Source organism: Podarcis bocagei (genome assembly GCF_964188305.1).
Source record: "Podarcis bocagei genome assembly, chromosome: 13".
In the NCBI taxonomy this organism is placed as follows: domain Eukaryota; kingdom Metazoa; phylum Chordata; class Lepidosauria; order Squamata; family Lacertidae; genus Podarcis; species Podarcis bocagei.
This window is the reverse complement of record NC_138138.1, coordinates 52,259,201-52,275,092: the sequence shown is the minus strand read 5'-3', so window position 1 is coordinate 52,275,092 and position 15,892 is coordinate 52,259,201. Positions and strand designations below refer to the sequence as shown.

The following is a 15,892-nucleotide window of genomic DNA, read 5'->3' as shown; positions in this document are numbered from 1 at the left end:
TGAACTCAATGGAAAATGTAAGGAGCCACGTTACGAATTGGTTACAATACCATCAGTTACATGAAATGTTTAAATTAGATAGAAAAATTGCTTTTACGGACCAAAGCTCACAATTCAAAAAATAACTTCTACAAAACAAAGAGAATCTTTTGTCTAAAATGTATAATTTGTTATTAGACTGGGGGAAAAGACGAACTTGTTAAAGCCTCAATGACGCACTGGGCAATAGATACTAGGTCACAATATAGATTTTAACCTCTGGGAAAAACTCTGGAAAAGTGATTTGAAGTTCACAGCATGTTCTTCTTTGAAGGAGAACTACCTGAAAACGATTCATGGGTGGCATTTAACTCTGAGTAGGGTTGCTAAGATGTATAAGACAGAATCGGGTAAGGGCTGAAGATGCAAAGAGATGGAGGGAATGTTCTTTCATATGTGATGGACTTGTAAAAGAGTATTGGGAAATGATCCATAATGAATTGAAAAAGGACTTCCGGGTTGGCGCCATCGCCGAATGGCGGACTCCCTCCGAGCTCCGGAGGGAGTCTGTTCGGCAGGGGCTGGGTCCTACCGCGCCGGCGACGCGGGGACCCTTAAAAACCACGGGCACGGAGCCCGTGGACATGGGGACTCGGCTGGTACCGTTAGTGCCCTCCCGACTCGTGAAGGAGCCTTTTTAAAGGCTACGGATCGGGTGCCGGGGAGCGGCGTGGTGCTGTGAGTCCATTGCTTCCCCTGCCGAGCGCAGCCGCATGCCATTCGTCGGAGAGCGCTGGCTTCTTCCATTTGAAATTCGGACATTTAACAACAACCCGTGAGTAATTGGGTAACCGGGTATAAAACGAGAAAAAAAAGGAATTTTTTTCCGGATTCGGCACGAGCGGGGGGGATCTAAAAAGGAAGTCAGTCCCCTCCCTGATTGTAAACATGTTAAAACAAGGACTGAGAAACCAAGATCGATTCAGAAGTTTATTGCTGACAAAAAATATCAATTCCACGATGGGATACTACAAGAATTGTGCTGGAGGAGAAAAGTCGAAGGTGAGAGGGAAAAGGCAAACCCCCCCCCCCCCTGGGAACCGGGGCGATTCGGAGAATCTGGCGGAGAGAGATGGAGAGTTTCACAGCTGTCAAAGTAGCTGTCAAATCTTGAGAATACAAAGAGGACTTTGTTACAAGTATTTTGCTGGTTAATTTTGATACAATTGGATATAAATATGGATACAAAATGTCGGGGGGGAAAGAAACAACAACTTGACTTTTGGATTAGAGGACATAAAGTTACTGCAACCCGCCTAGAGGGGCTTTGGGACATTACAAGTGGCGTATGTGGAAAACTACTCTGGGATGTGTACTGGTCTTAGCTCCTGGGAAAGTAGCAAAACTGAAATATTGTTTTGTCTACAGAGGTGACAACACAATAGAATCTTTCTATTGAAGTAAGGTAGGAACTGGACGTAAGTTTTTGTTCCTGAATAACAAACCTCTGTAGAGATACTAGATTTCAGAATAAGAATGGTTTTGCAGCTGAACAAGACAGAAACCTGAGAAAGTAAGAAACAAAAGAGTAAAGGACCAACTACGCCACGGAAAGAACAATGGGAGGAGCAACAATGACCAAGGGAAACTAAAGGCCTCTATTAGACTGGATTTTTGAAATTAAACATCATCAAAACAAGCAAATTTAAAGAAAACCGGCAAGATGGATTGAGAAAAATTTGGCTGTGGACTTGAGACCTCCAGGCCGACAACATACAGACTGATGGACATGGGGAATCCAAACCGGGGAAGGGAGGGGGAATTCTAGAATCCAAAGGCTATGTAACCAACTTTTGGAATCTTCTTCTATCTTCTATCTTTTATCTTTCTATATAACTTTGGTATTTTGATTTAACAGGTTTTGGGGAAAAAGGGGGAATTCGTGGAAGGAGACGGGGTAGATCTTGGGGGAAAATTTTTTGTTCTATTTTGATAAAGATGAGGAGTGATGTTAAGATTGTAATTTAAATTGGCTAATAGGTACAACATATTAGGTTTAAATTGGGAATGAGAACTTGTGGAACCAACGTAGAGAAAGGGGAATACAGTCGGGAGGGGGAGGAGGGAGTCCCAGAAAGAAGGTTATGAAAATAAGGGTTTAAAATTGGTCTTTCTTTTTCTTTCTTTCCTCTATCTTTTCTATTTTTCCTATTCTGTTATTATTGGAAATTTTAATAAATATGATTTTTTTTAAAAAAAACATAATGAATTGAAAAAAATTAAAATTAAAAGTACTTCCCCAAAAAAACCAGAATTCTTTCTGTTGAGGATAATTCAGACGAAAATTCCCAGGTTTCAAAAAAGGTTATTTATGTATGCCACTACTGCAGCCCATGTTTTGTTAGCCCCAAAATAGAAAACAAGCAAGGTCCCAGCTAATGAAGAATGGCAACTTAAGTTGACAGAATATGCACAACTTGCAGACTTAACATATAGAATGAGAGAACAAGAAGAACATATGTTTAGAGAAGACTGGAAAATGTTTATTGAATGTACAGTATAGGAAATAATTATGTACAGCTGAAAATGCTGGCAGCATTAAGATAAATTCAACAGTGTAAACAAGTTTTGATGGATGCAATAATGGAATTCTGAATGGCATAATTTTTGCAAAATTTGCAGGGATTTATGATATGTAAAATGAACGATGGAAAGAGAAGAAGGGAAGTCACTGATATCTTAAGGATGTAAAATGAGCATTTTAAATTGTAAAACAGAAAACGTTAAAAAAAATGATATACAAAAAAGAAAAGAGAAAGTGACAGCCTTAGAGATTCACACTAATTTTGCAGTTCTCCAGCTGAGCAACGTGTGCAAAAATGCACACTTAGGGTAAAGTGTGCATATATTGGTGAAAATAGCATGCAGGGACGCGTTACGATCAGGGGAAATTGCTTTGAAAGGATGTGCAGAAAAAGCAAAATTGCACAGGCAAGTATGTCTGCTAGGAGATATTCCCTCTAAGATGCTGCAGAGTTTTTATGAGAATTAAAAAATAAATACCGTATTTTTCGCCCCATAAGACGCACTTTTTCCCCTCCAAAAATGAAGGGGAAATCGGGGTGCGTCTTATGGGGCGAATGCCTGCAATCCTCGCGCGCCCGGCAGGAGGTCCCACCGGGTGCGCAAGGCTTGGGGCGGCAGCCTGTCGCCCGAAGCACGGGGAGCCCTCCGGAGGGCTCTCCCTGCTTCGGGCGAATGCCTGCAAGCCTCGCGCACCCGGCAGGAGGTCCCGCCCGGTGCGCGAGGCTTGGGGCGGCAGCCCGTCGCCCGAAGCACGGGGAGCCCTCCGGAGGGCTCTCCCTGCTTCGGGCGAATGCCTGCAAGCCTCGCGCGCCCGGCAGGAGGTCCCGCCCGGTGCGCGAGGCTTGGGGCGGCAGCCTGTCGCCCGAAGCACGGGGAGCCCTCCGGAGGGCTCTCCCTGCTTCGGGCGAGTGTCTGCAAGCCTCGCGCACCCGGCAGGAGGTCCCGCCCGGTGCGCGAGGCTTGGGGAGGCAGCCCGTCGCCCGAAGCACGGGGAGCCCTCCGGAGGGCTCTCCCTGCTTCGGGCGAATGCCTGCAAGCCTCGCGCACCCGGCAGGAGGTCCCGCCCGGTGCGCGAGGCTTGGGGCGGCAGCCCGTCGCCCGAAGCACGGGGAGCCCTCCGGAGGGCTCTCCCTGCTTCGGGCGAATGCCTGCAAGCCTCGCGCGCCCGGCAGGAGGTCCCGCCCGGTGCGCGAGGCTTGGGGCGGCAGCCTGTCGCCCGAAGCACGGGGAGCCCTCCGGAGGGCTCTCCCTGCTTCGGGCGAGTGTCTGCAAGCCTCGCGCACCCGGCAGGAGGTCCCGCCCGGTGCGCGAGGCTTGGGGAGGCAGCCCGTCGCCCGAAGCACGGGGAGCCCTCCGGAGGGCTCTCCCTGCTTCGGGCGAGTGTCTGCAAGCCTCGCGCACCCGGCAGGAGGTCCCGCCCGGTGCGCGAGGCTTGGGGCGGCAGCCCGTCGCCCGAAGCACGGGGAGCCCTCCGGAGGGCTCTCCCTGCTTCGGGCGAATGCCTGCAAGCCTCGCGCGCCCGGCAGGAGGTCCCGCCCGGTGCGCGAGGCTTGGGGCGGCAGCCTGTCGCCCGAAGCACGGGGAGCCCTCCGGAGGGCTCTCCCTGCTTCGGGCGAGTGTCTGCAAGCCTCGCGCACCCGGCAGGAGGTCCCGCCCGGTGCGCGAGGCTTGGGGCGGCAGCCCGTCGCCCGAAGCACGGGGAGCCCTCCGGAGGGCTCTCCCTGCTTCGGGCGAGTGTCTGCAAGCCTCGCGCGCCCGGCAGGAGGTCCCGCCCGGTGCGCGAGGCTTGGGGCGGCAGCCCGTCGCCCAAAGCACGGGGAGCCCTCCGGAGGGCTCTCCCTGCTTCGGGCGAGTGTCTGCAAGCCTCGCGCACCCGGCAGGAGGTCCCGCCCGGTGCGCGAGGCTTGGGGCGGCAGCCCGTCGCCCGAAGCACGGGGAGCCCTCCGGAGGGCTCTCCCTGCTTCGGGCGAGTGTCTGCAAGCCTCGCGCACCCGGCAGGAGGTCCCGCCCGGTGCGCGAGGCTTGGGGAGGCAGCCCGTCGCCCGAAGCACGGGGAGCCCTCCGGAGGGCTCTCCCTGCTTCGGGCGAGTGTCTGCAAGCCTCGCGCACCCGGCAGGAGGTCCCGCCCGGTGCGCGAGGCTTGGGGCGGCAGCCCGTCGCCCGAAGCACGGGGAGCCCTCCGGAGGGCTCTCCCTGCTTCGGGCGAGTGTCTGCAAGCCTCGCGCACCCGGCAGGAGGTCCCGCCCGGTGCGCGAGGCTTGGGGCGGCAGCCTGTCGCCCGAAGCACGGGGAGCCCTCCGGAGGGCTCTCCCTGCTTCGGGCGAGTGTCTGCAAGCCTCGCGCACCCGGCAGGAGGTCCCGCCCGGTGCGCGAGGCTTGGGGAGGCAGCCTGTCGCCCGAAGCACGGGGAGCCCTCCGGAGGGCTCTCCCTGCTTCGGGCGAGTGTCTGCAAGCCTCGCGCACCCGGCAGGAGGTCCCACCGGGTGCGCGACGCTTAGGGCGGCAGCGGACTGCTTGCGCGCACCTAGAAGCTTGGGGCGCGCTGAGCTCAGCACGCCCCAAGCTCCTGGTGTAGCGCAGCGATCCGCTAGCCCTGGGAGAGCCCCGCGGCTATCCCAAGGATAGCGGACTGCTTGCGCGCACGCAGAAGCTTGGGGCGCGCTGACCTCAGCTCGTCCCAAGCTTCTGGATTAGCGCAGGGGTCCGCTAGCCCTGGGAGAGGCGCCCAGCTCTCCCACGCTAGCGGAGACCTTGCCTGCACGCAGAAGCTTGGGGCGCGCTGAGCTCCGCACGCCCCAAGCTCCTGGTGTAGCGCAGCGCACCTGGGGGGGAAATAAAAAATTTTTCCTTTATTTCCCCCCCAAAAAACTAGGTGCGTCTTATGGGCCGGTGCGTCTTATGGGGCGAAAAATACGGTAAATCACAAACTGATGTGTCAGTGTGAGAATGGGAAAAGGAGAGATTGAAAGGGACAAATCCATCCATTGCTTCACACAGGACCTGCCCTCTCCACTTCTGGACCATCTCGTTCCTGCACAGCCTCGTGGTGGCGTTGTTGAGGATGGAAGAGAAGATCGCTGTAGAGGACCTCTTCGTCTTTTGCCGAGATGGGATCGTCCTTCAGCGTTGGTTCGGAGGGAGTCACAGTCGGTGGGGAGGCAATGGTGGCGTAGGTGACATCTGAGCTCTGAGGACAGAGAGGGAAACCGAGGGTGACCCACGGCTTTGACTGGACATAACCGTCCAGGGGTCCTTTACCTTTTTTTCCCCCTTACCTTAGTTTGTGGGGTGGGGGATAAGGGCTGTAGCTGAGTGGCAAGGTATCTGCACTGCATGCACCAGCTCCCAGGTTTGATCCCTGGTGGTATCTTCAGGTAGACTCCAGTCTGAAACCCTCAAGAGTCATTACCAATCAATGCAGATAATACTGAGCTAGGCTGACCAATCGCCTGACTCGGTATAAAGGAGCTTCTTGTGTTCCTTTGTCCATGAATGGGCAATTTGGCAGCTATAGCCACAAGAGTTCTTTTTTCGGTTTTGGTTTCCATTCAAGTGGCTATCCCCACTCCTGGCGGTAGCCAATTCTGTAAGGACAGCTACACACTTGTTTACTTTGTCACCTGGACGGAAAACCAATCATTACAATTCCTAAGCTTCTTTGAAAGCGATCCTGACCCATAAAACTGGTTTCCGTAAGAGGAGGGACTCATTTCCCGAGCTCAGATGGAAGCAAAATGCGAACCTAAACCTTTCTACTTACTTTGACCTGAAAGTCTGTCGTTTGCGGTACCGACAAGCCAAACATGTATTGACTTGTTTCCTCCTTGCTTTCCTTTGGCACAGATGCTCGCTGGTATTCTGATGTGCCCAGGGCAAAAAGAACTATAAAGAGAGAGAAACGGAGTGAAAAGTGAAGAGTATGGTTGCGCACCATCCTAATCTCTGATCTGTGAGAGACTCCACAAATTCCTGCACTGATCCAGGACTCTGTTTTCTTGGAACGAAGGTCAGCAGAGACTGTGCTGTCTGTAGGGTATATGGTTTTATTTACACACATAAACAACCAGAGCATAGGATGGAAGGTATCATAGCACTGACATCCCCATAGATCTTGCTTCCCCTTTAGCTTTCCAGGACAGCCCCCAAAGCCAGAGCAAACATGTCTCTCTCTTAGAGATGGGAAGGCCTGGAAAAAAACCAGGAAAAATGGAAAGAAACCTGCCCCCCCATTTTTCTCCCCCCCCCCGGCCTTTCTCCCCTCTTTCTCCAGCTTCCAGCTCTCACACAACTCTGCCTATTGTTCTCCTATGCAGGTAGGTGAGGAGCTGGAAGAAAAGCCAACCCATCTATTCTATGTCACAGAGCATCTTTTTTCGTTATGCTAAATTGTGGTACTTAACAAGCCAGCCCAAGTCATTAACATAACAAAGTGGGCTGGTTTCCACTTACAGATTGTGTTATTATGGGATTATATAATAGCAGTGCATAGTTAATCTATGGAACCAGGCCCAACAGGAGGCAGGCTCTTCTTCTGGGGTTTAAGCTGGATGGTCCCAAGTTCCCATCACTTACTGCCTTTCTTTCTCCAACAATAGTAAGTGAACACGACTGCCGGGATCAGAAGTAGACTAGCCCACCATGCATGCCCCATTGATGGAGCAGAGGAATCTGGCAACTGAGCTGTGAAGATAAAAAATAAAGGAGCGGGGATGTGCTTAAAAACACACTAACAGGCTTCCTCTTGAAAATTCAAGACAAGTACATAACACAATGTTGAAAGCAAGTCTTTAAAGAAATAAATTATTTATACATACATACATACATACATACATACACACACTCTGGGCGGCTCACAATATAATATTATAAACATGATAAGACATCAAATATTTAAAAAATTCTTAAGGAAGGCGCATTCAGGTGTCTTCTAGAAGTCAGGTAGTTGTAGAGCAGCAACAATATCTGTGCCCCCCAAGACTGAAGAACTTCTTAAAATAACCCTGCCCCTTTGCTACATCACATTAAAGCTCATCTTCACGACAGACTTGAATCTTCAGTATTGTACTCTGTTGGTTTCCCCTAGGAACTATGAGGGTGGCAGTTTTGTGACTATGCTGAGAGATCTTGGCCAGAGCTCCTTTGATCTCTCTCACAGTTACAACTACCAAAATGGCTCAACTTCGATTACTGCTTGGGATTGACTAGCCCATTCCATCCTTTACTCCAATGCCTATTAAACTCAGAATCAGATTTTGAAAATCTCTCTCTCCTCCCTTCACCCCTTCCCCAACAATGTGATGTCACAGCACTAAAAAATTCCCTAAACAGGGTTGCCTTCAGATGCCTTCTAAAAGTCAGATAGTTGTTTATTTCCTTGACATCTGATGAGAGGGCGTTCCACAGGGCGGGCGCCACCACTGAGAAGGCCCTCTGCCTGGTTCCCTGTAATCTCACCCCTCACAGGGAGGGAACTGCCAGAAGGCCCTCAGACCTGGACCTCTGTGTCTGGGCTGAACGATGGAGGTGGAGATGCTCCTTCAGATATACTGGACCGAGGCCGTTTAGGGCTTTAAAGGTCAATACCAACACTTTGAATTGTGCGCAGAAACGTACTGGGAGCCAATGTAGGTCTTTCAAGACCAGTGTTATATGGTTTTGGTGGCCACTCCCAGTCACCAGTCTAGCTGCCACATTCTGGATTAGTTGTAGTTTCCAGGTCACCTTCAAAGTTAGCCCCACGTAGAGCACATTGCAGTAGTCCAATATGTAATATTTTACATATTTCCAATAATGAAATATGTTTTTAAAAATGGCAAAGGGTGTTTAAGGAGATAACAGAAATTACTGGGTTAAAGCTGACCAAAATTCCAGAGGTAGCATTATTATCAATTTATGGTGGGGTGGAAGGTTCACAGGCTAGGAAGGACTTGCTCTCAAATTTATTGACAGCTGCATGAATTATTATAGCTAGGAAGTGGAAGGGGCAAGAAGACTATAAAATGGAAGAATGGGATAAAGAGGTGTGGGATATAGCTATGAATGATAAATTAACATGTGCTATTAAGGTAAGACGGGGAATATGCAGGAGAAATGATTTTGAGGAGATATGGAGGGTGTTTGTAGAATTTGTACCGTTAAAACGGAAAGGGGTCAAACCATCGCAAGTGGCACTGGAATTTTGGGAGATTTAATAGTTGCAATGGAATGGTCACAGTGGAGGGGTGCACATTTTTGTTCTTATTTATCTATGATTATTACTTTGTCAAAATCTAAGGAAGGAAGGAAGGAAGGAAGGAAGGAAGGAAGGAAGGAAGGAAGGAAGGAAGGAAGGAAGGAAGGAAGGAAGGAAGGAATGTGGGCTCTGTGTTCCCGGTGGGGCATGGCTCACCTGTGACATTCACCGTTTGGCTCCAGGGAGACATGATCCATCGGCTGCTCAGTTTCTGCTCATACCTGCAAGCAAATCCCCCAGTGTGGATGCTGGCTGTGACTTGGACCAGGATGCTTGCAGAGGCGTTCGAGAAGGCATTCCTGGGTTCTCCAGAGTCCGCCAGAGACTCTTCACTGCTGGAGGAAATCTTGACCCCATCCTTGTAGAAATGAAACCTTTGCTCTGCGTCGCTGCCAATGGCCAAGCAAGTGAGGCGCAGCAATCCCCCTTCCTTCACCACTCCAGACGGAGAGTCCACTGTCAGCACCGGGGCAGGAGGAGGAGCTACAGGAGCCGTCCGTAAAGGAAAATGAATACAATGGCTAAGTGATTTGGAGTCTGTGGCTCACGGAGGTTTTAAGGGGCAAGCCATAAAGCGTGTTCTTCTTCATGGAGAGCACGTGTTGTGTTGAGGGCTAACAAGGCACCCCACTGTTGCTGGGCGGGAAAAGAAGTTGGCCACCATTATCATTCAGCTCTTCTTGTTTCTGGGGAGATTCATACGTTGCCATTTTGTGATTGGCAGCCATAGCCTTTAAATACCCTGCATGCAGCGTTGAGCTTCCTCTTTTCGCTGCGCGCATCGGATCACTCGCCCACCCTCCCTATTTTCAGAGTTGTTCGCTTGACCTTGCTATGGCTGTCATGGGGTCGTCTGCTTTTGGGACAAGGGCCCGGTAGGAATTTTGTCCATTTGGCTGGTGGCTGGTGCCATTTGGTTTTTGCCTACTGCGTAGCAAATCGTCACAACTTGTAAGGTGGCGCATAGGCATTGGTTTCATGAATTGGTTGGTGGAGGGGTATGGATTGGCTGTGCCTGCCCCTCCAAATGCTGCTGCTGCAAGGGTATTCCATTAAAGGAATCCAGGGGCTCGCCATGCTTTTGTCTGAACCCCTGTCAAGGGGCTAGGGCCACGCAAGAGCCCCTGGGAGCATTTGGGGAGAGGTGAGGGCATGGTACCCAGCTCCATCTCTCTCCCCAAATGTTTTCCCTGACTGACTTTGTGGGCGTGTGAATGTCGGTCTGTCCCTGTGCGGGGTCAGATAGTCGCAACCAATGCCTAAGCAGCCACTCACATTTCTTGTATTTTAATGAAGTTGTGGCCAAAATTATGCCAAAACCTTAAACTAAAATCAAGTATCAATTGTGTTTTATTGGGGGGGTGACTTGGGGACCTCGAGAAGCAACTACATCAGTTTCATCCAGGCAGGTTTGTCAACAGAGAGTCGTGGGTTCATGAATTTCCCACTTGGACTTCAGGAGGGGAGAGGAGAGGAGAAGATCAGGAGCATGTGTTGCACAATATTCAGGGGAAATGTGCAGTGTCCAGGAAGGTAAACGTTAGCTGGCTAAATTCTTAATCCCCATTTGGGGATCTGTACTACTCATGTCAAGGGACGCAGGTGGCGCTGTGGGTTAAACCACAGAGCCTAGGACTTGCCGATCAGAAGGTCGGCGGTTCGAATCCCCGCAACGGGGTGAGCTCCCGTTGCTCGGTCCATGCTCCTGCCAACCTAGCAGTTCGAAAGCACATCAAATTGCAGTAGATAAATAGGTACCACTCCAGCGGGAAGGTCAGCGTGCGCTGCTCTGGTTCGCCAGAAGCGGCTTAGTCATGCTGGCCACATGACCCGGAAGCTGTACGCCGGCTCCCTCGGCCAATAAAGCGAGATGAGCGCCGCAATCCCAGAGTCAGTCACGACTGGACCTAATGGTCAGGGGTCCCTTTACCTTTACCTTACTACTCATGTCATGTGTAAGCCATCGCATCCCCTAAATTGCCCTAGGAGTCTCCACTGGTACCATAGAGGGGTCTCCCCACTTCAGACCTTCTCCATCTGTCAATGGTATGAGGGTGGTGACCCCTTCCGCAACACATGTACTAAAATTGGAATGATACAGGGAAAATTAGCATGGCCCCTGTGCAAGGAGGACACGTAAATGAGTGAAGCGTTCCATATTTTTTCTGGTTGATGATTTTTTAAATAAGGACTGGGAAACATTTGTAATATATCTGACAGAACCCTGTAAACAGTTAAAAACATTATCAAGATTGAAATAACACTTGCAATGTGAAAAGAACTACAAGAGAAAATAGAGTTTTGTGGATAAATGGAGGATAATATGATTTGCAGTGAAAAGGGTTATTTGTGGACTGCGCAAAAGAGGGGATGGGAGTCCGAGAATTCTCTATATTTTTTATTGGATTTGTTCTGTGAATGTAAAACCAAATTGTAAAACCAATAAAAATTATTATAAAAGAAGTAACTGGTATGAGGGGGATGTGTCAGAGCTTTCCAGCATGTCCCCAGGCCCCTTGCCTGGTTTCTTACTCATGAGTAGTATTAATGCTTGAATAAGGGTTACAGCGCTATCGTCCAAGAAACAAAGACAGGCCCACATTGCAGTCTGAGCAGATATCAACAAGGTTCCCACTTCCGAGGTAACCCTGGCATCTGAGAACATCACCCGCTGCCTTATAACCACGTCAGACCAGTGGTCCTGCTAGCATTGTATACACTGACTGGCAGCATCTCTCTCTAGGTCCTCAGGCAGGAGAGTTTCCCTGACCTACCAGGAGGCAACGGGGATTGAACCTGGGACATTCTAGGGCAGCCTTCCCCTTCGTCTTCCAATCTCCCCACTGCTGTAGGTGTCAAGCTTCGGGGACACAGAGAAGAACAGAGGACGAAGGGGGTCTGAGAAGCAAATAAACAGATAAGGAATAAGAAGCGAGACTTGTTTGGCGATGCCCCATTTCCCTTCAAAATGCAAAACGTAAGACCGCCCAAGTGTGGCAGGGCAGGAGACCAGGGTGGCCTGCAACAAAATGTTGCAGTGTATGTCTAGCAGTTAATAGTTGTGTTGTTCTTGCAACAGGAGCCTCCTCGTCCTGTTCAGGATTTGTAGAGAAGGGGGGAGTTTCAGGGTGGGGGAAAGGATAAAACGTCCCCCCGACCTTCTCCTTCTCCTATAGTGCTAGGAGACAAGGGGCAGCCAGCCTAGTGGTGTGTTCAGGGGCTCCTCAAGGGGTGATTTCAAAATAAATTCACCTCCCCTGCAGGAGAAGCTTTGGAACAGTATACATGAGATATGGATTGATTTATTTTTCTCCCGAAACTGCAGCTCACCAGGGTTACTGCTGCTACGATGCCTATTGGAAGTCTCTCCAAGGACCGTAATGTGGGTCTGAAATTGTCCTCTTAATCCAGCCCAAAGCATCCCCATAGTTCATGCCTCCAGTGCCTCTTTCTCCCAGGGGGTACTCTTGTACTCTTTGCCACAGTTAAGGGATATTATTATTATTATTATTATTATTATTATTATTATTATTATTTATCATCTATACCCCGCCCATCTGGCTGGGTCTCCCCAGCCACTCTGGGTGGCTCACAATATAATATTATAAACATGATAAGATATCAAATATTTTAAAAATTCTTAAGGAAGGTGCCTTCAGGTGTCTTCTAAAAGTCACGTAGTTGTTTATTTCCTAGTGGGTGCCACTACCAAGAAGGCCCTCTGCCTTCTGATGATATGAACTAGCCAAACTTAACTCACCTATAATGGAAACCTCAATGCGGTTACTCCGTTCAGACAGTTGTCCTGCACTGCTTTCTTCCAAGTAGGCACAGACAAATGATTTCTTTGTTTCCTGAAATCCTGCAGTGATTTCCAGGGTATTATTGAGCTGTTCTTGGGGTCTAGTGTAATTACCATCTGCTTTAATTTCATAAAATAAGAACTTGGCTTCCAGCTGCCCTTCCGGGTGGGAGCATTTCAACGTGATCCGTTGTCCCTGGAGAAAGGTCTGTCTTGGAGGGATGATGGACAGCTCTGGAGCTGGTGGAGGCGGAACTGCATTGGGGAAAGGGAAGAAGTGCGAGGGGAAAATGCCATTCAGCCCCTTCCCTCTTGTAGTCCCTCACCCACAATTTTTTTTAATGAGCTGTTTGTTCAAGGTATGCTTGTTTAGTGCCAAGAATGCCTTGGTCCTTCTTAGTCCTGCATTAAACAAATGCTACACACAGATTTCCACAATCTACTTCCTTGGGGTCACTATCATAATCACCTGAACAGCATTCCAATAATTCTATTCCATTAACTGGTGGAACTTTTCAGCAAAACCAATCAATTTTTGACAAACATAATTTCACGAGATAAGCTCACCTAAACAAGCATGTTTGAACCATGGGTTGCCAGATGTTGTTGGACTGCAATACCCATCAAGCTGCTTGGTGGATGACTGATGGGAGTTGTAGACCTATAATCTCTCTCCCCCTCAATAAGCAAGCAGATTAATGAGAAAAGGAAATAGGACTTTGGGAGGACTACAGAATTTCTGATGACATTTGAATTTTGTACATATTCAAATTGTATTAATAAAATTCCCCTCCTGTTCCTTTGACCAGCCAAATTACTCAGTTTCAATCCAGCTTCCCACTTCAACTTCCAAGAGATCTGTATTGCAAAGAAGGAGCTCCTCACCCGAAATCCTGATGGAGTTGCTCTCTCTGGATGTGATCTCTCGCCCAGATTCCACAATGTTTCCAGCCACGTAAGCAAAGGCTTACACGGTTCTTCAACCTTGGGCCCACAGATGTTGTTTAACTACAACTTCTGCTAAGTTGGCAGGGGATGATGGGAGTTGTAGAGCAGCAACAATATCTGTGCCCCCCCCAAGACTGAAGAACTGCTTAAAATAACCCTGCCCCTTTGCTACATCACATTAAAGCTCATCTTCACGACAGACTTGAATCTTCAGTATTGTACTCTGTGGGCTTCCCCTAGGAAGTATGATGGTGGCAGTTTTGTGACTATGCTGAGAGATCTTGGCCAGAGCTCCTTTGTTCCCTCTCACAGTTACAACTACCAAAATGGCTCAACTTTGATTACTGCTTGGGATTGACTAGCCCATTCCATCCTTTACTTCAATGCCTCTTAAACTCAAAATCAGATTTTGAAAATCTCTTTCTCCTCCCTTCACCCCTTCCCCACCAATGTGATGTCACAGCTTTAAAAAATTCCCTAAACAGGGCTGCCTTCAGATGTCTTCTAAAAGTCAGATAGTTGTTTATTTTCTTGACATCTGATGGGAGGGCGTTCCACAGGGCGGGAGTCACTACCGAGAAGGCCCTCTGCCTGGTTCCCTGTAACCTCACTTCTCGCAGGGAGGGAACTGCCAGAAGGCCCTCAGAGCTGGACCCAGTGTCTGGGCTGAATGGTGTGGGTGGAGACGCTCCTTCAGGTATACCAGGCAGAGGCCGTTCAGGGCTTTCAAGGTCAGCACCAATACTTTGAATTGTGCTCGGAAATGTACTGGGAGCCAATGTAGGTCTTTTGGGACCAGTGTTACATGGTCTCAGTGGCCACCCCCAGTCACCAGTCTAGCTGCCGCATTCTGGATTAGTTGTAGTTTCCGGGTCATCTTCAAAGGTATCCCCACATAGAGCGCATTGCAGTAGTCCAAGCAGGAGATAACCCGAGTATGCACCACTTTGGCGAGACAGTCTGCGGGCAGGTAGTGTCTCAGCCTGCATACCAGGTGGAGCTGGTAGACAGCCGCCCTGGACACAGAATTGACCTGCACCTCCATGGACAGCTGTGAGTCCAAAATGACTCCCAGGATGGACACCTGGTCCTTCAGGGGCACAGTTACCCCATTCAGAACCAGGGAGTCCTCCACACCTGCCCACCCTCTGTCCCCCAAAACAGTACTTCTGTCTTGTCAGGATTCAGCCTCAATCTGTTAGCCGCCATCCACCCAATCATGCAAAATGTGACACTCCTACATCCCATAGAGCTTCTGTCTCCTATCACAAAAGTTGAAAGAAGAACAGAAATCCACTTTACCTGCCTGGACTGATCTCCCGAGGAGAATCTGGAGACAGACTGGAAGTGAAGAGCAAAGGAGAGATGCAGTGTGAATGTGAGATAGATGGCAAATTTCCAATCTGAGTTGAGCAGAGAGGTCACCAACCTGTCACCAAAGCAGCAGACTTCATGCTCAGCCAGTATCCCTGGAAGAACAACCACGGCTGGAGCCCCAAATCCACCTTCTCTCTGGTTTCTGTCCCAAGAGAGACAATGAAGCGGCCTTGCCAAAGTCTGTCTTCTCAAAGCAAAGACTAAAGACAGGAAGCATAACATCACACCCTCGACTCCTGAACATTGTGTAGACACACACCCTGAGCTGTGTGTGGAACTCGGCCTATAGGGTTTAGCCATAACCACAAGCTTTATCCAGCTCCATCTGGGAACTGCTAACCACATCTGATCTTGCTGTGCCATCACCTGTTTTTCTCTGCGGTCAAACTTCTTGAAGCAACCCAAATGGAACAATGTGCAGCAGGATGGGAGAAGGGAAGAGCAGAAGGCAGCTCTACCTGCATAGAGTGATAGCCAAAAGATGATCGGGAGATTGGAAGGAAAGAAGAAAGGAGTGAGACAGACAGACAGACAGACAGACAGACAGACAGACAGACAGACAGACAGAGAAATTGGAAGACACAAGATTTACCCACACTGGAAGAATGGCAGATGAAGGTGATGGATTACATGGAACTGGCAGAAATGACTGGCAGAATCCGAGATCAGGGAGAAGAGGCGGTGGAAGAAGACTGGAAGAAATTTAAAGACTACTTGCAGAAATACTGTAAAATTAATGAATGTTAAAGGGATGTAGGATTGAAAATAAGCGGTATTGGTAAAAAGATTAACAAGAATATGTGAATTCGGATTGATAATGGTTTAAAACATATAGTTATAATAGGTTAAGATATTGAGTAAAGATAAATGATAGAGGGTAAGGATTTGCTGAATTAACTATGTGAACTGGAATACAAAAAAAGGGGGGGTGAGGAGGTCAGGAAACAAGTAAATGAAATATAAGACAT

The 15,892-nt window shown here is 49.2% G+C and overlaps 1 protein-coding gene across 4 annotated transcripts in view; it reads right to left on the bottom strand.

Moving 5' to 3' along the window:
* Window positions 1–5,487: 5,487 nt before the first annotated feature.
* The window catches only part of LOC308572205 (uncharacterized protein), a 132,673-nt gene continuing 122,268 nt past the window's right edge, over window positions 5,488–15,892 (bottom strand). Inside the window, exons 1-7 of one of the 4 annotated variants that reach the window (XM_081168181.1) lie at window positions 15,291–15,470; window positions 14,977–15,124; window positions 14,850–14,888; window positions 12,558–12,854; window positions 7,138–7,245; window positions 6,326–6,447; window positions 5,488–5,752 (exon numbers count right to left, since the gene is read on the bottom strand). In XM_081168181.1, the coding sequence (XP_081024307.1) occupies window positions 5,555–5,752; window positions 6,326–6,447; window positions 7,138–7,245; window positions 12,558–12,854; window positions 14,850–14,888; window positions 14,977–15,001 (789 nt within the window). In that variant the 5' untranslated portion in view covers window positions 15,002–15,124; window positions 15,291–15,470 and the 3' untranslated portion in view covers window positions 5,488–5,554. Of the gene's footprint in view, window positions 5,753–6,325; window positions 6,448–7,137; window positions 7,246–8,953; window positions 9,281–12,557; window positions 12,855–14,849; window positions 14,889–14,976; window positions 15,471–15,892 lie in introns of those variants that run through there. The other 3 variants (XM_081168180.1, XM_081168182.1, XM_081168179.1) reach the window with 3 other exon arrangements.